General features: G+C 41.7%; 1 protein-coding gene across 2 annotated transcripts in view; it reads right to left on the bottom strand.

The window, feature by feature from the left end:
• Positions 1-24,364, bottom strand: part of mad1l1 (mitotic arrest deficient 1 like 1) — a 54,552-nt gene extending 30,188 nt beyond the window's left edge. Inside the window, exons 1-15 of one of the 2 annotated variants that reach the window (XM_053419411.1) lie at positions 24,282-24,364; positions 22,978-23,142; positions 22,746-22,886; positions 21,886-22,065; positions 21,667-21,791; positions 21,463-21,544; positions 21,139-21,269; positions 20,461-20,575; positions 20,135-20,196; positions 15,806-15,892; positions 14,349-14,493; positions 9,088-9,228; positions 8,415-8,471; positions 6,726-6,817; positions 6,468-6,558 (exon numbers count right to left, since the gene is read on the bottom strand). In XM_053419411.1, coding sequence (XP_053275386.1) covers positions 6,468-6,558; positions 6,726-6,817; positions 8,415-8,471; positions 9,088-9,228; positions 14,349-14,493; positions 15,806-15,892; positions 20,135-20,196; positions 20,461-20,575; positions 21,139-21,269; positions 21,463-21,544; positions 21,667-21,791; positions 21,886-22,065; positions 22,746-22,886; positions 22,978-23,121 — 1,593 coding nt within the window. In that variant the 5' untranslated portion in view covers positions 23,122-23,142; positions 24,282-24,364. Of the gene's footprint in view, positions 1-6,467; positions 6,559-6,725; positions 6,818-8,414; positions 8,472-9,087; positions 9,229-14,348; positions 14,494-15,805; positions 15,893-20,134; positions 20,197-20,460; positions 20,576-21,138; positions 21,270-21,462; positions 21,545-21,666; positions 21,792-21,885; positions 22,066-22,745; positions 22,887-22,977; positions 23,145-24,281 lie in introns of both variants that reach the window. The other variant, XM_053419412.1, reaches the window with a different exon arrangement.
• Positions 24,365-25,631: the final 1,267 nt, after the last annotated feature.

Below are 25,631 nucleotides of genomic sequence, written 5' to 3'. Positions count from 1 at the left end.
ACAAAACCTGTTGAAGAGACTTTGGTTTCCACTTGCTGGACTGGTGCCTTTCTGAAAATCCTCCATTCCCAGTACACAACACCCTCAAGTATACAAGGATTTGGAACCAAGGCAAACATTTCAAAACAATTAAGAGACTAAAAAGAAGTAAGGAAGGGAAGGAAGACTGGGCTTTTCATATGACAAAATATTTTGATTAAAAAGTTATTTGTTACTTTTGTTGAAAAAGTCATAAGATGTAATTGGCAAAACAGTGAAAATATCCTGAGCTGATAAAAGACAGATCAATATCAGTGCCAGTCCAGGCAGATTTAAATGGATTTTCTATCAGCTAAAATAACACTGATCAAAATGTGCTCTTTTCATCTCTGCACTCTGCTGTGGTTCGTCCTCCTCAGACTATTGGTGTTGCAGCTACTCTCCTTTACTAAAGAAAAGCCAGACTCCAGTGTGCAGCAGGCTGAATAGACCAGTGGAAATTACCATATGTGATTTTGAAATACTGTTCGGGTACAGCTGTATGGGACTATGAGTTTAGACATTAAGATTAGAAAAACACAGAGAGATTCACTGAGCTCGATCCCCAACAGCCATTAACAAAATATTTCAACAGCTTCTGGTGTTTAACTGGTGCTGACTCTTATATTACAAATAACAATTATAATAGCATTTTCATTATTTATTGATACATTTCCTTATAAGTGTTGGATGAATCATAAATAAATTATGGTTTTCTAACGATTTCATTAAATGTCAAGTGCACGTCTTGAACACATGTTGAGTCGTCACAATAAAATCCAAGCACAGACAGGGTTGCCTCAATAAAGTTGGTTTATTAAAGTGCTGGCTGTCACTAGGTGTTGTTCTGTGGTTGTGTTGGCTCGAGTGTCAACTGCTGGCAGTCAAGCTGATCTGTCCATCTGCCCAACAGTGTGAGGAGCAAAATTATCTTGGCTTTACTTTCCACATAGCCATAAAAAGCCATACTCACCATTAACTTTATAGTTTTAGCCCTACTGCTAAAGCCAAAAAGAAAAAGAAAATCTGCCTATTGGCCTCAAGGGTTCACTTGCAGAACTTAAATATATATTTGTGTTTCCAGTATCCAAAACTACGACACAAGATAGAACCTTAATATCGTTAAAACTGACACAACTATTCAAGCTTCTATGTTTCACTACTAGGTAAACCAAATAATAATTTAGCCATGGGGGCTAAATTATTTGGTCTACTGCTCTTCGGAAAATAAGAAATTAGGGAAATTGATTTTCTATTTATTACGGTGCACGTTTTATTTCACAAACTCTGTTTCTGATTAAGGCATTAATCTATGATGCATTCTTCCTGTTCTCCATCCAACTCTCTCTCTCTCTCTCTCTCTCCCCTTCTCCATCTCTCAGACAGTAAGGGGAGGGGGCAGCTCTGCAGCAGTGCTGTGCAGCATTTGCATAGCTATCCTTGTTGGGACTTTACATTGACTTCAATTTATTGTGGACAGTCTAAGTAAAACTAACTGTAACCACGATCAATTCATGCTTAACCTTAAACCAGGACCTGGCCTTATTGGGACCAGCCTCTGGTGCCAATGATGTCTACTGGTCCTGACAAGATCAAGAGTCCTGACAAGAGTCTTTATACTTGAAAAGGTCTTTAAAAAGGTACACACACACTGCTCCAACGGACAGTGGTGGAGAGAAATAAACAGTGTGGTTCCACCTTTACTGGTGTCAACGCCAATATAGGCAGCACGTTCCATCACACACCCGTGGAGAAATGCAGTTTCACAGTGGCTACCTCGAAATTCATCTTTGCTCACCCAAAGTATATTTTACAGAGTGTTTCCAGCCAGAGGCAAAACAGGCAGGAGATATACGAACATGGGTTGATTATTAAAAATGAACATTAACTAGCAGATTTTTTAAACGTCTTAAACAATATTCTGAAAAATAACCAATATATTAACCACTGATGTACTGCCTTAATAAGCATTCGAGAGAGTACTACCGTTAAATCTTAGAATACAATACTACCACAGCTTACATGAGGGAAATAAAAACTTTACTTGGCTTCAGGAATATCATATTCAGGATGGAATTGCAATAGCATCTCATCTAGCCCTATGTCTCTTCTTATTTAAAAATAATGTCTAAACATAAGGTTGCTTGTTATGGCCTTACCCAAACAGGCACATGCGCAACAGAGCGTCTACATTGATGCAACCTCTTGCAACAGCAGCAATTATCTTTGTCTAGACACGTGACGTGACAGCAAGAGCACAAAGACAAAGTACAGCCGTGTCTCCCACCATTGTAGCTGTTTGAAAAGAAAGCAACGAGAGGGGAGGTTGTAGGTTATGGATTGTTAAGAAACAACTGATTCTCACTCATTACGAGGTTAACATAAAAAGTGCCTCAATTCAAGTGTATTTTCCTGAAAGCTTGATGATGCTGTCACGTCTAACCAGAGAGAAAACAAGGTCCAAACCACAGAGGGGCTACTTAAAATAAGAAGCAGGGCACACGTGGTAGAGGGAAGAACAGCTCTTTACAGGCTCTGAGAGCCGGCCTGCAAACAAGCATTTTCTTCTTAATAACAAGATTGAATTGAATTTAGCAGGCTCTCAGAAATGGCCTTGTCAGACACATGTGAAACAGTTTCACCTCTAATCACTCATAAAAATAAAACAATCACCCCAACACATTCTGTTCAAATCTCAAAGCGTCTCCGCTTATGTTTTGCTACTCAAATGATAACAGGTTTAATACCTTTAGATTGACTGCGCTGAACAACTAAAGGTGATGCACAGGATACAATGGGTTTACGATTCTGTCATCATCAATAATGAATGTTTGGAAGAAACTGTGGATTCCAGGAGCTCTGCAAATAGAAAGACTAAGGCTTCGCAGTTTCAAGAAGAAGTCAGCAGGCTGCCGGGCCTTTTCCTGTCATGCCCCATTAGGAACAAACTCCCTGCTGACATCAGACTGTCTGCCTCCGCTGAGGCGTTTAAATCCAAACTTAAAACTCATCTTTCTGCCTTAACTATCGCTTATTGGCTTATCGGTTAATTACTAAAGGCCTGTTAGACATTACGCCTTGTGGTACTGTACAGTCCATGGTGTCCTGCTAACAGCACTCCAAACTTTCTGATAATTACGGCATATCTCTAACCCTCTGTTTGTTTAGTCCCTTAAGCACATGAGCATCCAGACTGTGTGACCATCTTTCCCTCTCTAGCCCCTATTTTCTACTCTCTGTGCTAAAGCCATTGGTCGTCCTGGAACCTCTCTCCCTCCCTGCAGCTGTTACTGCTGCATTCCAGATGTTTTGCATCAGGCTCTTCATCCTCCAGGAGTCCTAGTCTCCTCATCATCTCTCTTTTGCTGTGTGTTTCTGTCCTTCTCCCAGATGTGAGAATGATGTGATTGATTTTGCCTGTGATCAATGTCTGGAGAATTAGGTCTGAAAATAGTTCTTTCACACATGCACCAGACAGCAGGAGATTTTTCCTGTGTGAATCTCATTCACACCTTCTGGAATTACTCCGATTTGTTTTGATAAAATGTACCAACACACCCACTGGCACACAGGGAAGTCTGCAGATAAAGACCAGCTCAATAAAAACTGAGGACATTACACAGACTTTAAGGGGGTTGGCATGGTAGGATCTGTTTAATGCCCCGGTCAACAGATTCAGACAATAGCGTTTAATGATAATGTCAAGAAAAGTCAATAGTTCTAGTCCATGTGTGAGAGTCTGTCCTATTTCCAGGTCTTTATGGTGGAGGGGGGGCTTGTGTGGCTCAGTAGCCATCTGTTGACAAGTGCTTGTTGTCCTCCCAGATTTCTGCTTCTTCAAATAAACACAACTGAAGCTGACACTTCAACCTGCATCTTTCTCAAGGAGAGGAATCCTTTAGTAGCATGATAAACAACAATCATGCATCAGAGAGAATTAAGGGGGAGAAAACAGCAGCTTAAAGAATAACATACCTAAAGAAACACGAGTTATAAAATGACCTTAAACTGGTAAGTGATGTGAAGCTATAAGAATGTGAGTGCTTTCAAAAGATGTGGCCAAAAAGACCTGGATTTTGACAATTCTTAATGAAGCAGCTTCCTGTTCAAAATCAGGGCTCATCTGAGCGGCTCTTAGACACAGGATGTCAGGAGGAGCTGAAGGAGATGCTTGTTTCTCAGATGACTTAATATCCAGACTTCTGATGACTTATATCCTGCTGCGGGCTAAAGGTTATATATATATGAGGCTGTAACAATATAAAAAGTGAAGGTCATATGACTTGAAACTGTAAGAAAGTCGCAGGGAAAGAAATATGTGAATGTCTGGCCATCTGTTAGACAGCAGGGGCTTATGCAAAACTCTGGATCTCTCTATTGTTCTTGTCACTTTACCATCGAGATCGCAAGTGAGCCAACATCATGATGCTGGAAAACCTCAGTTAAACCAAAGGAAGCTGGCTAACATACTTTGGACTGGCTTTGTGATCCAGGCCCCTGGTGAGAGACAGAGAGTTTCCACCACAGAAAGCCACCACCTAACCAGTGATACAAGATACTCATCACTGCTGTGCTGCTTTCAGATACTGCGGACATTCTCCTGGAACTATTCAGAGGGGGTGTATGTGAGTTTTTCTTGCCAGCCTGCACATAACATGTCCAGAGGATGTCCTAGTGAGCCCATATGAGAATACACAAGGAAAATGTCCAGAGAATTCACAGTGAGCGAGTTGATCACGTTTCTAGCACTGGTCGATGTAAAAAATGTAAAAAATAAAAAAAGAATACAAATATTTAAACTGATGTGAAATGTTTGTACTTGTATACGTAGAACACACCAAAGGAAGTTGCCAGCTTGGAAAGATGAGATATGATAACAGACTCCAGTATCTATGTGCTGTCAAATTTAAACATGTCATTTTTATCGTGGCATTTATACATCATGTCCTGCCACCTCCATTTTCTATGTTTCACCTGAATGCTCCAAAGATCAGATCCTGCCCTGCTGCATTCTTTATATATGAAGCTCAAAATCTGGTTAATTCACCGGATTTTCCATTGTACGTTTTTGAAATCTGCTTTAGAATCAATACTACAGAAATCATAACAATGATAAAACAAGGGATTTTCTTAATGATATTTTAACGTATGTATATATGTTCTTGAAATATGCTGTAGGTGTATAAGAAAGACGTATAAAAATGCAAATCTCCCAGGAGAGCTTCCTGATAGACTGCTGGGGGGGGGGGATTATTGAGCCCGATTCCATGAGGAGCAGCCTCATTACATCGGTAATCTGAGTGGTTGACAGTCACACTAGTCAGTGTGATCTAAATATATAGACAGGGCGGAAATGATGGCTTTATGCCATGGGAATCTGAAGTGCAAGTTGATATAATGAAAATCCCCGCTGTCACTTTATTCAAGCATTCAATGTAAGTCACTCATGCTTATCCATTCAGCCATTCATCCTTCCTTTCAAATGCTCCTCATTCAGTCACTCATCTCTCCACTGGGTCTGATGTAGGGGTCTCATGCTGTGCATCGGACCGTGGAGGAGTCATAAAAGTTAACTCTTAGGAACTGACCTGATTCATTGACCAAGCAACCTTGAACCCCCCCCCACCCCCCCCCACACACACACACACACACACACACACACACACACACACACACACACACACACACACACACACACACACACACACACACACACACACACACACACACACACACACACACACACACACACACACACACACACACACACACTTGTCAATTGCTTTAAAAGTGGTGGTCATGCTTGAGAACACATGGATTTCATTCACCTCGCTAAATGGAACCAGCACGCTTGCCCACACACGTTTCATTAAAGCGCCCTGGTAGACTTACTTTGGCACAGTGTGAGTCAGGGGAGTTAGAGGACCTGACTGAGATGAAAGAAACACACACACACACACAGTCAGAGCCAATTTAAAAAGGAGAAGGGATCAGGTATAACTGAGGGAGTTCGTCGAATAGCTCTGCGAGATGAAAGTAGCTGGATTAGACGCACACGTCCGCATGTGTGTTTGTGTGTCCGAGTTATGTTAAGGCGGCTACCTGCCACAATTCATTTCATCCAGTTTAATTTACAGCAGACACTGGGGAATGTCTACATATAATGTCCGATACCCGTCTGTTATGCTCATTCTAATCCCTCCAGCCAACAAAGCAGGGTTTTAAAATCAGCCCGAGTTTCTACTACTTCTCCATTGAACGCTGCTGGAGTCACACCTGGGTCCAATTGCTTTTGAAAACCTGTCAGATGTGGGTAGCGTTTGGGTGAATCAATCTGCGGTGTCATACCGGCTGGGCTCCTGCCCTTGGGTTTATTAAATTGGTTCCTTTGTGCCAGATGAGTAAATCCATCACAGGGAAACAGTTGGAGGGAAGTTTTGGTGCCTCACCTGCAGGTTGTGTCTCTCCAGCCTCATCTCCAGAATGTTGTTCTGCTTCTCCAACCGCTGCCGCTCCAACTCTAAATCTTCAATTTTTTGCCTGGAAGAAAATGCATCCACACATGCTCCCTTACTTTTGATGAATAACTACAGGGTAAAATCAGTGACTGTGCAGATTATCGACTCAATAGGCTAATCCTTGATCACTAGATGTATATAGTGAGCGAGTTCACCTTTGACTTGATGGTATTTGTGTGTGTTAACTACCTGAGTATGCTGACCTCCTCTTTGGTGGCAAGAGAGCTGCTGTCAGCCACAGAGGTCTGCTGCTTTTTCAGACACTCCAGCTCCAGCTCCACCTGAGACCGACAGATGAGAAAATGGGCTCGGAGCATTAATGTCAGACCACCTCTGGCCATGTGCCTGGCACAAACCTTTTGCCTGAGGATAAATCTTGAGGACTCTATTCCAGCGCGCTGCTATCTTTTCCAGGAAGACATCCAGACACACAGATATACGCCATCAGTCTTCAAACTCATTTTTCATTTCAGAATGTCCCCCCCAGCCCTTGTTTTTAGTCTGTGGATGTCTTAGTTAGTTTCTCACTCTCCTCTCTGCAATTATCCCTCATTTCCATTTGCACACCCATTTTCCTCTCCTTCTGACAGCATCTGTCTGTCTCTCAGCTCATCCTCTCTCTCCCGGTCTTCCCAAGACGAATAAGTAATTACTGCTTCACCAGACAGGTGGATTTCACACGTCAATACTCATTGCTATGGCTGTGTTGATGTCTCCTTGGAAACAAGGAGCCACGAGGAGAATCACGGTGTGTGTAAGAGAGTCACACCTGCCAACTCTCTACGTTATCCTGGATTTATATCGTATAACATAGCATACACTCCACAACACGTAAATAAGAAAAAGAAAACTGAACAGGTCCATTAAATCCGGCAAAATTCACAAATGCCACTCAAAGACATAACTATGAGGTCATCGTAACCTGGCAATTACCCAGTGTGCTTCAATAGCAATTTGTGTCCCTTCAGTCAGGATGTAACAAGAGGGAGACAGTAATGCAAAAAAAGCTGTTCTGTGGCTGTTAAATATTAAAAGCTCTGCCGGACCATTTTCACAGTTGGAGTCTGTGTACAAGTCATATATTGGTCAGCTTGTGCGTCACGGAGCTGTTTAAGTATCTCTAAATCACAGTCGGGCAAAGTACAGCTGACAGGATAACAGTCACAATTTAAGAGACAGGTGAGATAGCTTAAATTCTCAGGGCAGAACTGTTGTCTCCCTCTTCTGGCGATGAGGGTGATTACACAAACACTGGTGATGCATGCTTGTGACGCCTGTTTGAGTGCCACATACATTTCATCTGGAGCATCAGAAATATTCCTTGGACCATTCCGAGGGGTTCTGTAGCCTGTTCCATCCCAGTTGCTTTGGTTGCTCCCCTCTTGGCAAACCAGTAATTGCTGGCTGACATAAAACTCATCGCTGCAGCCGAGCCAACACAGGAATTTCAGATTTAACGATATAACGCATTCACACACACACAAGAAGTGTTTGTGAATGGGCCTGTGATCTGTTTGCAGGTGTGTTTTCTGGATGGAGACTTTTTAGTGTGGACGTAGCCAAAGAGAGATTTACCTGGGTCTGGTGGCTGGGGAACATTGTGTGAAACCAAAAATTGCTAATGGTAGAGGCTGCAATGTCTGTGATCATTTGGTTAATGATTCAGTAGTAATTAAGGTTTCAATAGCATTAATAAGTATTATATATTTAAATTTGTGCTAGTCGTTTCTTGTGTTTAGCTGCTAATGGAGGATGAATGGAAGTTAGGGTCAAACACATCACACAATTAAAGAAAGCCATATGTATTTATCCGTTTTATTACAGACTAAAGCACTACCAGTTATAAGAGTGGGGGATTGTGTGATCATGTTTACTAACCGTTTGTAGCTGCAGTTTGATGGTCATCGTTTCTTCCTGTGCTTTGCTCAGCTGGGCCTGAACAGACAAAACAACACAATGGGTGAGGAAGGAAGGAAGGAAGGGAAGGAAGGAAGGAAGGAGGCATAGATACAAAAGACAAGCAGGAAAAAAATGACTTGTAGTGCTACTGATTTACAGTATTGACAGCATCGGTGCAGCCGAGCAGATCATAAAGAGGTGCAAGAATATTTCAACCAAAGTGTGCTATTCATTCATTTTCCATCACTGACATGTCGGCCTTCTTCTCATCATCCCAGCGTTGCTCATAATGTCCCAGTGCTTCACACAAGCGGGGGTTCATCAGTGTTCAGTGCAGTGACTGTCAACTCGCTCACTTGGGCCATTAGTTACGAGCAAAGTCAACAACGTGTCTCCAAACTGATTTAACTTCGGGGCGTTCACACCGACCCTCGTTTAATCCAGACCTTCTCCCTTCTATTTTGTTTAGAGTGAACCAAACTAACAGGTGTGAAAAGTCCAGACCAACCAAGAAGGTGGTGTAGGTGTGAAAATCAGCAATATCAATATCATTAAATACAAACTTATTTCTCTAATAATAAACTTGTCTAAGTGGAGGACAAACGAGAGCACTGGGAATGCATGTGTTGTATAGTTGTGTGTGCACACGCACTTCCATCTCTGCATTGTGGCTCTGTGTCTTCTGCAGTATGTCCTCTGCCTCTCTGAGTCGCTTGTTGAGTTGAGGCGAATACTCGGTAGGCGCCAGCTCGCTGTCATAAGACTCCAGTATCGCCCGCATTCCATCTCGCTCCTGTAACACAAAAAAAACACACACACACATTAATATAACCCTACAACAACTGTTTCCTACTGCATAGTTGGAAAGACATTTTCAAATAGGAAGTAAGTCATGAGATTATATCATTTAGTACAGAAATATTTGGTGTGTGTGAATAAAGACGGAGAATCAAAGCTCTCTGATTTGATATCTTTGTATTATGTTTGGTACTTTGCTGGGTTTATATGACAGGCATGGTGTAAATAAGAGAGTGTGAGGGAGCTGTGAATTTATTTGTCATGCTATGACAAGAGAAGCTTGTTGTGGTCACGCTCATTTGTATTTCTCCTCATGAGATAATCAACATCAAATGTCCTTGTGGACTAAAGATAAAGAATAAATCATGACAGAGAGATGTCTTTGCAAATGAAGCCTAAATGATGCTTCTTTATCTCTCTTGTATAATATGAGATACTGGAATGTCCTCAGCTCTGTAATCTGCCCAGTTCATCCACACTCCCCAGTAGCTGGTCCTCTTACAGAAGAGACGATCAAAACCTCTTCAAGTCGACATCTTCACAAATGTCACTCACGCTGACAAAACATCTCCAAGTAGCTCACAAGTCTTTTATCGGTCTGCTTCTTTATGTTTGACATCTCACACGCAAAAACATGGCACGCCTCAGAATTGTGTGTGTGTGTGTGTGTGTGTGTGTGTGTGTGTGTGTGTGTGTGTGTGTGTGTGTGTGTGTGTGTGTGTGTGTGTGTGTGTGCTTTTGTTCACCATCTGTTAAGTTAAGTTAACTGCTGGTTGTCTCCTGACTGAAACTGAACTAAAATGGCATTTTCCAGTACAAACTGTTGAATTGTTGAATCTAAGCCTCAGAGCAGTCGTCTGATCAGCTGATCTAAATCAACTGGTTGTGCCCCGCTGCACGCTGAGGTTGCCATGGTGATGTGAAGCACTTAGCTTCGGCTGAGGAGACAGGGATTCAGCTGAGAGACACTTCTCCAACGCAGCTCCACCACGAGTCAAAGACCATAACTCCAATCACTTAAAGTTTAATGCCGGGCGAGACGGATGACTCAGCTGACTGCAGTTTTTTTATAAATTATTTGTTTGTGGTGTCAAGTGTAAAATAATAAATAATAAATCATTTTTGTTTTAATCTGAAAATCCAGTTCTTGATTTGTGCTGCAGTTCGTGGGGGAAGCTGGATGATACTTGTCTCGTTCAGGCCCTTGGAGTGAAAGGAAAGTCTGTTTGTTTAGAGAGTCGTCTGTCACGGCCTCAGCAGGGCTGCGTCAGCTCCGGAGAAGACTGCAGCCATTATCTTTCTGCTATAGGGGGAAAAAACATTCTGGCTTGTTGGTGTTTTTCCTGAGACCATGATGCAGCAATGGTGCCACAGCAAGATAGTAAGGGGGGGGTGAAACAGTTCCATGTGGGCAGACGAAATGGCTGAGACTCTTCAAAGAGGATCCCACAAAAATCATAAAAAAGAGTGAAAGTCGACTGTGTGATTGCAAAACACAAATCTTTGTCATTTTCAGAATGTAGGTTTCTAGCTCGGCGGTAAAATGGTGCCAGGCAGATGGCAGAAGGTTGAAGAGACAGACCCACACACTACATCGGGGGTGTAGTACTTCTTAGACAGCGCTATCGAAGGCAAGTGTGTTTACTATCTGGCAGAAAAAGAGAGAACGAGTGAAATCAGTGGATCCGAAGAGGAGGGAGGATGATGAGAGAAGTTTCTGTATTGGAATATTTCAAAAAATTGTGAGACAATGACTGTGTTTACATGTGTACTAGTATCCCGGTTGTTATTTTTTTTTTTGCTGAAGCATGTCAACGTCTGGTGCATGAATAGATCATATTGCTGTTCCTGACCAGTGCCAACTACCTACACAGGCGTGGCTTCATGAATGGTTCAACTGGGACACAGCCAGTGAAAGGATGAGAACCCAGATTTCTCACTGCTCCACATAAACACCATAACCTGCATATTATCAAAACCAGGAAAAGCCTCTTGAATGTATCATGAATGAAGTTGCAACTAGTTGACCACAAAAAAAATAAAAAAATAAGTGAGCAGAGTATGTTTATTAATACTCAGAAGAACTAGTGGGACTACACCAAGGATTAATTACAACATTTAATTCATGTGTTACACAGTAAATCTGCACTGATTAAGATCTAAATTTCCCACAGTATTAATAAAGTATCCATTTATCTATCTATATATCTATCTATCTATCTATCTATCTATCTATCTGATTGCTAGGTAACAGAATAAAGGAGAACAATCTAATCTGTTTAAAAACTGGCAAACAGCCCGTTTGTAAATTCAAGTTCCCCGTCAGTCAAGACCGTTGAAATGACGCGTCTCCTCCCCGCCCTTCACCGCACGGCTACTTTCTGTATTATGAAGCCAAGAGGCCGCACTTTGTGACAATCAGGCTTTTAATAAACACCTCGCAAACAACCGGGCTGCGGAGGGCCCCCCCATATGGGCCTTTGGATTTCGAGGGTTATGAAAAGCTCAGGAGTCACTTGTTAATCAGGGCTAACTTGGAGAAATTTGACATTCAGGTTCAGGTCAGGTAATAAACACAACTGCATATTGTTTTCCTAAGTAGTGCGGCGGGCTTAGAATGATTCTAAAGCACCTTGTAATTCATGGAAGTAAAATTATATGAATAACGAGCTGCAATCGCTCCGTCAGATTAGCTCGTGAGGTAGCGTCAGAAAACAAACCGAGATTTCCCTAATCAGATCCCGCCTGTGATCAGCCAGATCAAAACCAACATAATCCACTTTAGGATGACTGAGTCAGGTGCTTTGAAAAAACACTAAAAATCCAAATCAACCTTAATTCAACGTTATGTCTTTTGGCGCTGCGGCGGCTTCATTTGTCAGGCAACATTACACCGCTGCGTTATAGAGTGTGTATCCTTGTGAGAACCTTGGAGAGGAGAGAAGACGATAAAAAGGCAAAACAGAGCAGGGAACAGAGGTAAAAACAAAAAGGTAAAAGAACACGTTTAGAGGTCAGTGTGGATGAGTTGGTTGCTTCTCCTAAACAGCAGCACTGCAGGCTATTTACTGTCTATTAACGTGCAATGAAATTCACTCAATCTAAATCAAAAATCTGTCAGCTCCTCTCTGATAAAACTCTCATTTTGAAAACAATCATGCAGCAGGAAGACAGAGTGATAAAACTATCATTACAGCTTTCGTCATCTATTGCTTTTTTCTTTTTTCAAATTGCTTTTTATGTCAGCTGTCTTTATCGAGTTCATGGAGATGCGGCTGTGCCTCTAATGGATCAGCGAGTCTGTCAGAAACAGAACATCCGAGTGGGGCAGCCGTCGGATGAAGGAGACAGCCTCGTGTCAGAGTGGGGAGGATTCATTTCACTGGAAGATCCTGGAGTGCGGGTGAAATGAAAATGATTCTCCTCTCCACTTCTGTGAGGCCTTTTTCAACGTGCAGCTGAACAAGGCACTAAATCATCACCGGTTTATGAACCAGTGAGTTGCTATATTCATTTCCCAAAGGCGAAGGGGGAATATGTAAATATTTGAATCTCACTGTGTTGACGAGAGTTTTGACAAACAAGCCGTAGTGATTTCTCAAATGAAACTTTTATATTCCACTGGTTCAAGCTTCTCAAATGTGAGGATTTGGTCATACAGGAGGAGGAGATACACAGAAAACTTCTCTGACTCCGGTTAGCCACTGAACTTGCCGACCACTCATTGATAAGTGGGGAAAAAAAGAACGTTTCATATTTGATGAATATTTCAGAAATTATGAGATTATGACTGATTACATGTGCACTAGTATTCCAGTTGCTAATTGGGTTTCTGATCCATTTTTGCATCTAAGCATGTCAAGGATACTTGACCTCGAAACCTGGTGGGAGATGTGGTATCGATCTGGGAAGGATCCATTAAAGTTCGGTGCAGATTGGATCGGGGGGGGGGGGGTCTTGAAAATTATGAGATAGTGAGTTTCTCAGACAATAATTCATGGAGCTTGATGGATAATAAAAATCTGGCAGGTACAGAGACTTTAAGTGTTTACAACTTGGTGTAGATCCAATTAAAAATCTGGCTCTGGTACATTTCAATATGGTTTTATAAGGGGCCTGCTGCTCTACTTGTGCTTTCCTCTGTTTTATTTCTCGTTAGAGTCTGAGCACCAAATTAATTCAGTTTTTGTTATTGCATAGCTTTTATTTGACTTTAGTCAGCAGGCTACACATTTGATAGCCGGCTACATTAGATACATAATAGCAATAAATTGTCAAATTGACTGGTGGTGGCTTTGCAATATCCATTAGTTTGCTGTAGGTTTATTAGAGATATACAAAAGGAGCTAAAATAAAAATGACAAAATACTCGGGCAGCTGAGGCAATGGTTGGATGAGAACCATCAGTGTATTCAAACTATATTCATTTAGTTTAATATAACTTTAGGAATGTGTGGCCAGTGAGAAACAAGATGCTAAAAAAAAAAAATCATCCCTGGGCAAATTCAAGTCAATGTTTCAAAAAGCAAATAATTCATAAACAACTGAAATGGATTAATCCTTCAAATACATTGTGACTGAACAATACAAACAACACACTCTGACTGCCTGGTAAAGTGCAAATGGTTGACTGCAGCCTCTGCCAAAGCAATCTCAGGCCAAGTCATATCTCCAGCACGCCTTTAGCTGTACTTAGTTATAGTGGTGGCTGAGTGTGTGTGCGCCCGTGTGTGTGTCCAAGTGTGATTTGTGTACTTAGAGACTGGGCATGTTGACCTAGGGAATTACACACATCGAGAAATCAATATTGCAGGGAGGTCAAGTCAGGAATTGCAGAGCGGGGGGGGCGGCAGAGACGGCTACAGCAGTCACATGATATTGATCAACCAATCACAGCGGGGTAAAGGGGGATCATTAATTCTGCACTGGCCTTGAGAGTCGAGTGTCTGGCCGAGTGTTTAAAGTGGAATTCTGAAAAAGGTTGTGTCGTGAAGGGACAGTGCGAGCAGCTGATGTGTGTGTGTGTGCGTGTGCGTGTGCGTGTGCGTGTGTGTGTGTGTGTGTGTGTGTGTGTGTGTGTGTGTGTGTGTGTGAGTGTGTATGATGGTCAGGCACCTTCGTTAGTAGCAGTATTCTCTTCTGGAGCCGACGGACCAGAGCTTCCTGGGTCTCCCTCTTCTTCTGCTCCTCCAGAGTCTTGCTGCGCTGCTGGGACATCTCAGCACGGAGCTCCGCCTGCGAGCGCTCCACACTCCTCACACTGACAGACAGGGATACATAAAAAAAATATAGACTGTATATAAATATGGACAACATGACAGCTCCCGAGAGGGATGCAAAAGTATCCCCTGGTGGAAGGCTGCAGGTTATCGTTTCCACTTTGACCAATCTCTGGGTGCCCACAGTCCATGTGTACACCAAGAGAGGCTGAACACATCAATCAAAATGCATTCAGCTATTGGCTTATTAATTTATCTTCAATCAAATGTACATAGGATATCTAGCCTAAATGTTGCCTGGAACTAAAACACAAAAAGGTTTTGCCGTTCGTGTTTTGTTTGGAGAAACAAGTCAGACTGTTAATAATGAACGGCCCCAAAGTAACAGCTAGTTAGTTCTCAGATGACAGACGATGGGCTGCTAGATAGATGGATGGGTCGAAAAGAAAGAACACTTTTTAATCAAATTACACGTCAGTAAAGTGATTTTAATTTGATACTTGATGCTATAAAAAAAGGGTGAACATGATAACAGCTGAATTTGCACAGCTCCAACCCATGAGAGCTCCAAAACGACGATACATGTATGCAAGACATTTTACATGAGGAACAGGAGGAAGTGGAAATGTGGCGTCCATCTATATGTACAGTCTGTGCTGGAAAGCAAGAGACTGAGTGTGTGTGTGGATTCATAACGAGGGAGCGAAGAGGCCGATTAGTGCTTAATGTTCAGACAATCTGTGAAAAGCAATGCAAATTTAGTGTAATACTCCCCAACAGACAAGTTACCTTCCTAGCACCAAATAATTCCCACACTAAGTTGTCAGGAATTATTTGCAGCAGTGATTTTGCCAAGTCTGATCAACAGGACAATAATTACAGCACAAGCTCTCTTCTCCATCCCCCCCCCCCCACCCATCTCTCATTCTGCGGTTTCTAATATTTCATAATGAGCCCAATACGCTCGGCAGAAAAGAGACGCTTGTTAGCTAATGAAAGCTTTCTCAGCTGCAGCAGGAATCTGCGAGAGCACGCGGGCAGATCTCCCTACAGACATCACCTCTTCCTAAACAGGACGAGTTTAATTAGCGAATTCCCTCACTCTCACAATCTCTCTCGCACCTACACACACACACACACACACATACTCACACACCAGTGGTTACTGTCAGGAGTGCTATCAGAATCAGGACCAGTTTAATTAACTTTGTGACAATTAAGGACTTCTCAGAGATATGCTCCAATAGATATATGGGGGGAAAGAAGCATGCAGGCACCCAGGATTAGAGGAAAAGGGCTGAAGGCAGAGAGAAGACGAGAGTGTGTGTGTGTGTGTGTGTGTGTGTTTTTTACCGGCTGTTGAGTGTGTAGTTCTGCTCTTTCAGAGAAATTTCTCTCTGCTGGATCTGAATCACCTCCCTGGAAAGATCGTCTGGTTTCCTACAGACAGACACAACACAGAAGAGTTAGCATACACATGTACGAAAATACACACATGCGCACAGACACACACCAGATTGAAAAATCTATATATCAGAGAAAGCAGAAAGGAAAGAGAATAACAGAAAATGACAGCTTTTCCATATTCTTTTGTTAGTTAGCCAGTGGGGAGCTGGGAAATATAATAACATGAGCAGCAGAGGGCGAGATGAAGGGAGGATAATGGGCTAAATACAGGTCACAGTTCCACAAAACAAACTCACTCCATGGGAGAGATTGAAAGATTACAAAACACACAAACACACAAAAGGGAAGGCGACGTCGCAGAGGGTCACATACTCTGACAGAGAGGCACCACATGACCTCCAAACGCTCAATCCTGTGTGGAAACTAAAAAAAAGTGCAGTTCTCTGCTTATCTATTGAGAAACAGCGATGAGTTAAGCTCCTGTTTAGTCCCCCGCTTCCACAGTCTGCAAGTCAAGTGTCCTGAGGTGAGAAACTGAAGCGCACGGCTGCAGGACGTATGATAGTGGAGAGCCATATATAGAAGCAGTGAATAAATGTGTGTGAATAGCTGAGTGTGACTCGCGTTGGAAAGCACATTGAGGTGTTATTTAGACCAGAAAAGCACTCAGAGAGGCAATGCAGTCAATTTAACATGTAAATTATATTATTGCTGCCACACCTACAGTAGAACGGCCCCCAGTAGAGCGCACCCCTCCACCAAGGCCCCCCAGTCCCCTTAAATTCAACCCTGCCTATTAGCTCTGCCAACAAAACAATGCAGATCAATCATAATCTCTATTGCAGAAGAATGATAGGTTGATAAAAACAGTCAAATTATACGGTATTTATTCACAACATTAAAAAACACACATGAGAATAAAGCTACACTAAAAGAAATAGATAGACAGACAGATCAGTTATTCGCTAGTAATGTCTGAATTTTTTCAACAAGATCCATGAATTAATCCCTGGGAAATTGGTGAAATTGTCAAAAATGGCATATGTGAGATAAGAAAGATAAGAAAGTGACAAGAAAAATGTCCTGGAACTGTTGCAAAGTTTTCCTTTAACAAAGTCCCATGCAAAATCTGCCCATCCTCCGTGGACGTAAAAAAAACGATGCAGCTCAACGTGATGAGGTTATTGCAACAAGTTAAAAAATAAAGTATGTATGAAAGTAAATAAATTAAGCGTCTGACCAATCTTCAGCTCCCAGTAAGAGACGGTCGGTGGTGTCCTGAGAGCTGAGGCTGGTATTCTGCTCCAACACTCTTCAGTTTGCTGACTCATATGACAAATTAGGAACAGGGGGCGGAGAAAGGCCGAGCAGTCAAGGTGAACGTCGGGGCTGGAAAACCCAGAGAGGGCCGTGTGAAATTTGGGTGGCTTGGATTTATCACCACTTCCGTTTAGCTAGGCGGAGCCTGAGGTGTGGGAATAATCTCATGATTAAAATATGACTTCATGAATCACAGGATGGAATAACTGCAGTAGCCAAAGTAGGTAATTCCACATTGCCCTGAGCACAGAGGGATTAGCCTTCTCCTTAGCTTATACAAGGGGATGGGTTTTTCAGTGTTCTGCAGGGTTTTCATGAACCAGACATCTCTGTTGGCTGCAAATAACAGGTCGTGTATATTATTTGGTGAGACGTCTTAAACAACTACAAGGTGCGGTGCTGTGTAGAGTGAGTGTGATGTCGGGGTAGTGCAGGGCTGCTGCGAGTCCAGTTCTGAGCACGTACACTTAAGTGAGTAGAGGGAAGTGGTTCTAACAGCAGGTTACTTCAGAGTCTTGTTAAACTGTTGTCGGTTCAACTATGGACGAAATTGGTGATGAGACATCAGAGAAACCAAACAAACCCCAACTCCTCCTCCTCCTCCTCCTGCTGCTTGTTTTCAGACAAACAAGGGACCGTTTCTTCATTTGAAACTTAAAGGTCCAAAACACCTGTGAGCAAATCTGTTTAGAAAAAAATGTTAATATTTATACTATCAAATGAATCCAATACTAGACAATCGTGCTGAAATTTGCTATAGAGATCAAAATGTGTTGGGGGGGCTGCAAGTAATTATTATTTTATTATAAATATGTTAATTATTTGATTGATTGGACCAAACATAATCCCAAATTTGATTTTATTTGTTTTCATGTGGTTTTTATAACCCCGAAATCATTGCTGCATTCAGTGCAGCCCATCTAAACCAGGACTCCTCTGCAGAAAGATAAAGATATTTTAATAAAAGATTAATTGTTAGAAATATAATATATATAAAATGTTTTTTTCCAAAATGCTAGACAAGTTGTATTAATTAGGGGAATGTGGGAGCTGATAAGGACAACTACAAAAACCCCAGAAAGTATTGTTGTAATAGAATCAAAACACCCAAACACTTCAAACTGTTTTTCACTGCATGAACTTGCTGGTATGAGTCTAATTAGCTCCATCTCTGTATTAAAACTATTCCTCCAGCAGAAATGAACCCAAGACACAAACAGACCAAACCATCTCATTTCTGTCTTCAGCTGGTGAAAACATTCTGCGAGAAGGAAACAAATTCCCAGAAAATCCCTCCACATATTGTCCCGGGCAACATTGTTCCACAGAGCAGCTTAATTTTAAGGGAAATATTTTCATTCTGCTTTCTGACCAATTTCAATTGTCAACCACATGGGTACACACACAAACAAGCACAATGTTATCAGACTGTGAAACAGAAGGAGAGGAAACAAACACCAGCAGCCAGCCAACTGCTGGCAGACCCAGGCTGCGGCTGTGAGGCTCGTCTGCTCCACCGGGGAGCCACATTGATCCTTGTTGGACCGGCTGAACTTCTGTCCAAAAGTTATTTTCCTCTGTCAACCCAGCATCGACTTCTGGGTCTGCATGAGACTAACTCCTCAACTGGAGCACCACATGCGTTTCCAGCTCATTAACAACTGCTCCACTGTGGAGATTCTTTTCTCAACACTAACGGCCACCACAAAATGGCTGGTAATAGAAAAAGATAAAATATGTAAATTCAATCAAAAGTAAAGTATGATGAAGTTGCAGTTACTTCTCTGCATCACAGTAACCTGTCAGGAAAAATAATAACCACCTAATAATTGAATGTACTTTATGATACTCCGGCCGTCGGGGTCTCTCCTAGATTGATGACATGGTGAAGCAGTGTGGAATCATGGGAGATGTCGCTTCGCCACCATTGCAGATAAAAATCTACCAGTTCCGATTTCAGCACAAACAACATTCAAGGAAAAGAAAATATATACATCGCTTACAAAGCAAACAGTAATGAATAATCATGATCCATAACCAGTGGCCAATACAAACAGTGGAGGGAGCAGACCACTGGTTAACTGTTCTTCCTTCATCATACATCATTTTGCCCTCAACGTTATAACTAGACGTTAATTAACCTTGCATTAACCTTTACTTTGAAACGTCACACATAGAGCTGCTTGTTTTATGTGAACCAGTTTGGTTGTTTTTCCTGAATCACCAGCTCCCAGCAGCCAATGACACGGCAGTCTGGCCACCTGACATTTAAGAATGATTTCAAATTTCAACCCCATCTACCCAGAACGACAGCGAAATGATGGACAGCCCCTCTCATATATTATATTATATAAAAGGTTAGTATTAGGATGCCTGTGATCCGCTCAGGGCTCTTGATAACTGTAAATCTAACAAATGCTGTCAGGTCCCATAACTCATTACATAACACTCAAAGGAAGCCTTGCATGAGGAAAGATTTGATTTTATTCCATAATTTAAAGAATACTGTCTACCTTCCTCTTTCTGCCCTGTAGGAAAGTCAAACACATTGTAACACACGCACGCACACGCTGTGTGTTCCATTTAGCATTCTGTAAACATCACAGCCAGACTTAATCATAGAGAAAATGATGTGTGGTTGAGAATGCGTGCATCCATGCATGCATGCAGTGGACAAGGCTGCAGTTTGTATAATCTGTCAGATCTGCTCCACTGCTCACAAGGAAACATGCAATCATTCTCTCATTACTTTAGACTTGATGCTTTGAGACACACTCAGAGCACACACCAGCAGGTACAAAACAAACACACACACCTACACACGCTGGTGGAATCCTTCCAAAGAGATGACATGCATTCATTTGATGTGACAACGGCGCCACCGAGTGGCACTTGGGAATATTAACACTCATCCACGTCCCTTACAGTCACACACTCAGACATGAGATGTCCCACCTTATGTTGAGTCCAGTAGATTGTCCCAGGTTTTCCCAGGCGTGAAGCTTCTCAGCCAGTCGCTAGGAATGGAAAGAAACATCAGGTTACATGATGAACTTTTGTTTACAGAAAGCAGACACAGCAATAACTGTTCAAACTTGAATTAAAAAAAGGTCAGTGAAAAATACTAAATATAAGCCTAACCCCTTAAAGACAATCTGCTAATATGGACAAAGATAGATGAAGAGTAAGCAAATATTATCCCAAAATTATGGAGTACAAGTACATGGGTATGGTTACAAAGTGAAATGCACAAAGCCATCTCTCAGCCACACACAAGTTACCTCTTTGTCCAGTTCCACATTGATAAGCTCTTCTTTAGTTTTCTCCATCCTCTCCAGCTTCCTCCTCAGCCCCTCCACCTCCTCCTTCAGCAGGCTGCAGTTCTCCCTGCTCTCCCTTCACAGAGTGAACACACCAAAGACAACACTGACTTCAAAGTTTGGGATTCAGCGTCAGATGTAGGAAGTGAGTGCTTGTGATTGCCGGCGACAATTTTAAAATGGGATTTCAGATTAAGTGAGATCACGGTGACTATCTGTGCACATGTAGGGAATTCATGTACATAATCAAAGCAGGGATTTGTAGAAAGGAATAAAATGTATTGCATTAATGGGATCACTCCTCATCCTCAGATTGCAGTGTCTCTCTAGAGGCAGATCAAATGTCCTTCAGTGATAAAGGTCACAGAGGAAATCAGGGTTAGTTTTGTCTAATTCGTCCGAAAATGACCTTTCACCGAAAGCAGGTTTGTACAGACAGAGAGAAACACAGCTTTTGTAATTCTGCATTTGATCTGTCATGTTTCTGACAAACTCTTCTTCGTCATCTTTTTACATCGCTTGTACACGCACGGTGAAAACATTAATCCTAAACCACAGGGAAATGTTGAGCACTGGCCAGCAGTCCTTGAAAACTGTATCTTTGTGGAAGGCATTAAAGATTTAAAAAATGGATTCCACCTGAGAAAGGCGTTATCTTCTCTGAGGCGCTTCAGCTCCTTCTCCATATCTGGAAGCCTGGCCACCTCCAGCTTTACAGTCTTCACAATCGCAATGTCTTGCTCCTGGAAGGTAAGACGTCTCTCCAGCTCCTGCCACAAGTGAGGAGAGAAGTCAGGAAAACCAGTACATAAATATTCAGCACACAGCAAAGACATTCAGTGCATTTTTGTTACACATAAAAGAAACCTCTCAAGTAGATAAAAAGAAAAGCATTTTCAAGCATGACTTGCTTCTGCGGCTGCAACTCCATCAGAGGGGAAGCACTCGTGTGTCACTGCGTACCTTAATCTTGATGATGTGCTCTGAGCAGGAGGACTCGGCCGCTTGGAGACTTTGGCAAAGCTGAGAGACTTCCTGATACTTCCTGATTATAGAAGCAATCAGATAAGAGCGCTTGGTCAATATTAATCTTAGGCAGTGCAGCTCACTGAGCATCGGCATGAAACACAGCTTGGTGAGAGGTGGTCTCTCTCTGTGTGTCTTTACCTGCGCTGTAAATCCAGCTGTTCTTGAAGTTCCTGGTTTTCCAGGGTTTGAGAAGAAATTGTCGAGTCTTTGTTTTGAATCTTCTGCTTCAGCTCTCTGATCTCATCCTTCAAAGAACTGCTGGCCTGGGAGCAGATTACAGAAGAAAGCAGACATAAGATAAGAGACGTGACCAAAGTAGCAGAGTAAGTGTATGTGTGAGTCTGTGCATGGGTTTACCTGGTTAGCAGAGTTGAGTCTAGAATCTCGCTCCTCCAGCTTCTTGTTCAGGGCCTCCAGGTTCTTACGAACAAAGCGATTTGCTTCCACTTGGTCTGAAAGGTTCTTGGCTGCATCAATCTCTCTTTCCTCCAACTTCTTAATTCGTCCCAAGAGGTCCTGGTTCCGGTCGACCTCATGCTTTAACATAAGAGATAGAGAAAGTGTTTATCCAAGTTTTTGCTCCAATGCTTGCACTTCATGCAGAGCTGCTGCCAGTTTCAATCAAATAAATAAAAGACATTTTAAGACCATAATTCAAGACCTATATCAAGTATGACAGATATGATGGAATATCAAGAGTCACAGAATCACTTACACTTCCCTTTTCCTGAAGATAACGTGATGTAGTCAAGTTAAAATAGCCCAAAAAGCCATGTTGTCTCTAAGGCTACAAGCAAACACAGTAGGTGTTCACAAGCCTTCCCACAGCCAAGCAAGTGATTTGAGATTTATTCTGCCCAGGGCGATAGACAGCGATCAGTTCCATGTTGGTCCTGTTTGTAGCTTTATTACAGCAAACTAGTATCATCCACAAAACATGGAGACATTACAAACTATGCACACAAAACCTCTCTTAAAAAATGAAAACTGATTTTAAACCACGATGGATGTAGCTTTAAATGAGCTTTATCATAATTAAGACCCTCCAAACCATATTCAAGATCTAATTCTAAGGCTTAGTTTGTTATTTAGATTTTTTAAGAAGCTGCAGGAAACCCTTTTTTTCTGGGTAACAGTGTGTGAAAAGACTCCTGTATTCTAATTCACTCTATATGCATTGGTCCTATACACTCATGTAAGGATGTGTGACCCTGTACCTCATGGTCTCTTGCACTGTCAGACGCGACCTTCTCCAGCTCAAACCGAGCTCGCTTGTGACTCAGCTCCATCTGCTTCTTCTCCTGGTCCAACTGACGGTAGCGATTCGTTGAGTGAACCCTCTCTGCCGCTTCCAGAAGCTGCAAGGGAAGAGAAGTCAGTCGGTGCAGAGGTTGCGTGTTAACACTGCCTCCGCACGGCGCACTGAGGATGCTGTCAGGTCTGGTTTACCTCCATGCTGCGTTTGTACTGACTCTGCAGGATCCCGCTCCCCGCTGGGCGATCCGACAGCCTCGGGGGATGTTCAGGTCGGCTGATGAAGGAATTGAAGGACTTCAAGGTTGTCAACACTGTGGTGTCGTCTTCCAGATCCATTTTGAGAGTCGCTGGTGGTAACTGTGCGTGTGGAGAATGTGCAGAGTGAGAGCACAACACAGTTAAGTTACAGTGATGCAAACATAGCTTAGATAATTAATCAGAAGATGAGAGGCCGAGGTCGAGCCCGAGTTACTTTGTCTGACACGTTAAAAGATATCTGCAAAGATCTAACAAGTCAAAAAGATGGTTTCATCTATGAAATCATATTAATTACCAAAACGGAATTTATTTTTAAAGCGCATGAATAAAAGCAAAATAGTCAGTGATCAGCAAAGTGTGGTCAAAAATGTTTTTATCTCCCTGCATACAGGATTTTGTTTTTAACTATAAGTTAGCACCACCCGTACGTGCGTGACCCAACGTTACCAGTCACTGTGATCATAACAAATAACATCACACAACAATAAATAACACCACCAGACCATGACAAGTTTAACATCATTTCTACAATAACCAAATCCAAGTGACTCACAAAGTTACACACAGGGCTGGGCAATGAAACAATATCAATAATTATCACAGTATCATTTTCCTCAATAGCAAGAGAATAAAGGTTCAATATATCAATACTGTGAGTGAGGAGATAGAACACTTAACTGATTTACCTCAGAATAATAAAAATGTTTCGCTGTTTATCAACTGTTTGTTATTCTCTGCTCACAAACTTCACTAAGGAACAAAACTCAATTTTTAAACGTATTATAACTTATAATTTGACATCTGTCGTGATGATTATTGATGTCGACTCGTGTGATAAAGTTTACATTGAATTTAAAGCATTGTCTTTAACTCATATGATGTGTTGACACGGGTCAGATTCACCAGATCAACACAACAACAGATGACGTTCAATGAGAGACAGCTACAGGGAAGCTAGCGGCTAAAAACAGAAGCTAACATCAAGCCACTTAGTTCAGTTGTTATCAAATCATTCAGGAAGCTTCTCGTTCATGTCCGTGTGTGTATTTGTTGTTTAGCATCGTTGTTACACACAATCCAGAGTGTGAGCGTCTGCAGAAGGGAAAGCTATTAAGCTAACAACAACACAACAAGCTAACATGTGGTTAGCGTGAGGCTCGTGTTGTGTTCGAGTTCCCGCCTCAGAGCTGAGAGTTGGTGAAGAGGAGCAGGTTAAGATGAAGATGAAGTTATCTCACCTGCTAGCCTGTTAGCCTGTTAGCCTGCTAGCTTGGTAGCTTGGTCTCACACTGCACCGGTGTGAACTCCCTCCAGTTTAAACCGAGTTATCGCGAGACTTTGACTTATCGCGGGAGTGACGGCTGTAAACAGAGAGTGGACCAAAATTCCCCAATTCTATAATAATAATAATATTAATCATATGAAAACAATATTTACAGCACAAGCATTGTTTCCTGATAACTGTGTCTTTAAACTTAAAAAAATATATTTCTGGAATATTTTATCGAGGTCATCCTGGAAGAAACATTTCTGAAACTTTAAAAAGCCCAATCTTTCTAAAGCTATACTTTAAATCCAGTTTTACCACTTGAGGGTTAGTGGTTTTTCTTTATTTTTGTTTCTGTTTGGTTTATTTATTCTTGCATATACATGTTTGTGTATTATATTGTAAATTTTGTATTTTCCTTTTGTTACCAATCACTAAGTCGTTTGAGCTTTTATTATAATTACTTTTTATATGTATTATTTACAATGGGAATAGTAGCAGACGTGGGCCATTCCTTATAGACCCATTTAGTAATATTTAGATCGTTTTATCTTATCTTATCCCGTCTTATCTTATCTTAAATATTATGAAGACAAACAAACATTTTAACAAAGCTATGAAAATGTTGAAATTGAACAAATTGAAATTTAAACAAATTATCAGTGTTTTTCAATCTCCCATGTTATTTCTATGTTATTTCATTGATATAGAAAGTTGTGATTGCAGAGTTTGTCTCACAGAGGGCAGCATTGCTAAACCCATCAGTCTAGATTTTTTACTGCTGGATGATTCCACTCAGTAGTTCTGTGGTCAGCAGCAGGCAGCCATTGGTTCTTCATTATATGAGTCTTACATGTGAGGAAACACATGAGGATGATGTAGTCACATACCAAACCGATCTGATGACATTAATTTGGCACAAGCTGAAAACAAATGACTCCAGGTGAGACACTGGTGGCAAAGTTTAAAAGATACTGAACAATGGGTTGATGAAATTAACACCACTGTGACCATATGGATGTCTACAGCCAGAATCATTACAATCTATGTTAAATCATCAAAATGCTTCAAGTTATCAGGCTCCTGATCTGAATGTGATCGTGCAACAAACATCAACAGTGACATTTAACATTGTAAGAAACAATGAATCTCAGTATTTTGCATAAATACTTCATTTACTCCCACGAGAGAATCCATCATCAGCATATGACAGCAGCAGCGCAGCGCCTGAGGACCGACTGCAGCTCTGTGAAGAGTGCTGGGGTCTGAGACAAAGCCCATCACTACTCCTTATGTCTGAGATGCATTAGTGTCTTTAGAC

The sequence above is a fragment of the Pleuronectes platessa genome, chromosome 3 (genome assembly GCF_947347685.1).
Source record: "Pleuronectes platessa chromosome 3, fPlePla1.1, whole genome shotgun sequence".
Taxonomy (NCBI): domain Eukaryota; kingdom Metazoa; phylum Chordata; class Actinopteri; order Pleuronectiformes; family Pleuronectidae; genus Pleuronectes; species Pleuronectes platessa.
Note: the sequence above shows the minus strand (reverse complement) of the source record. Positions and strands in the feature narration are given on the sequence as shown.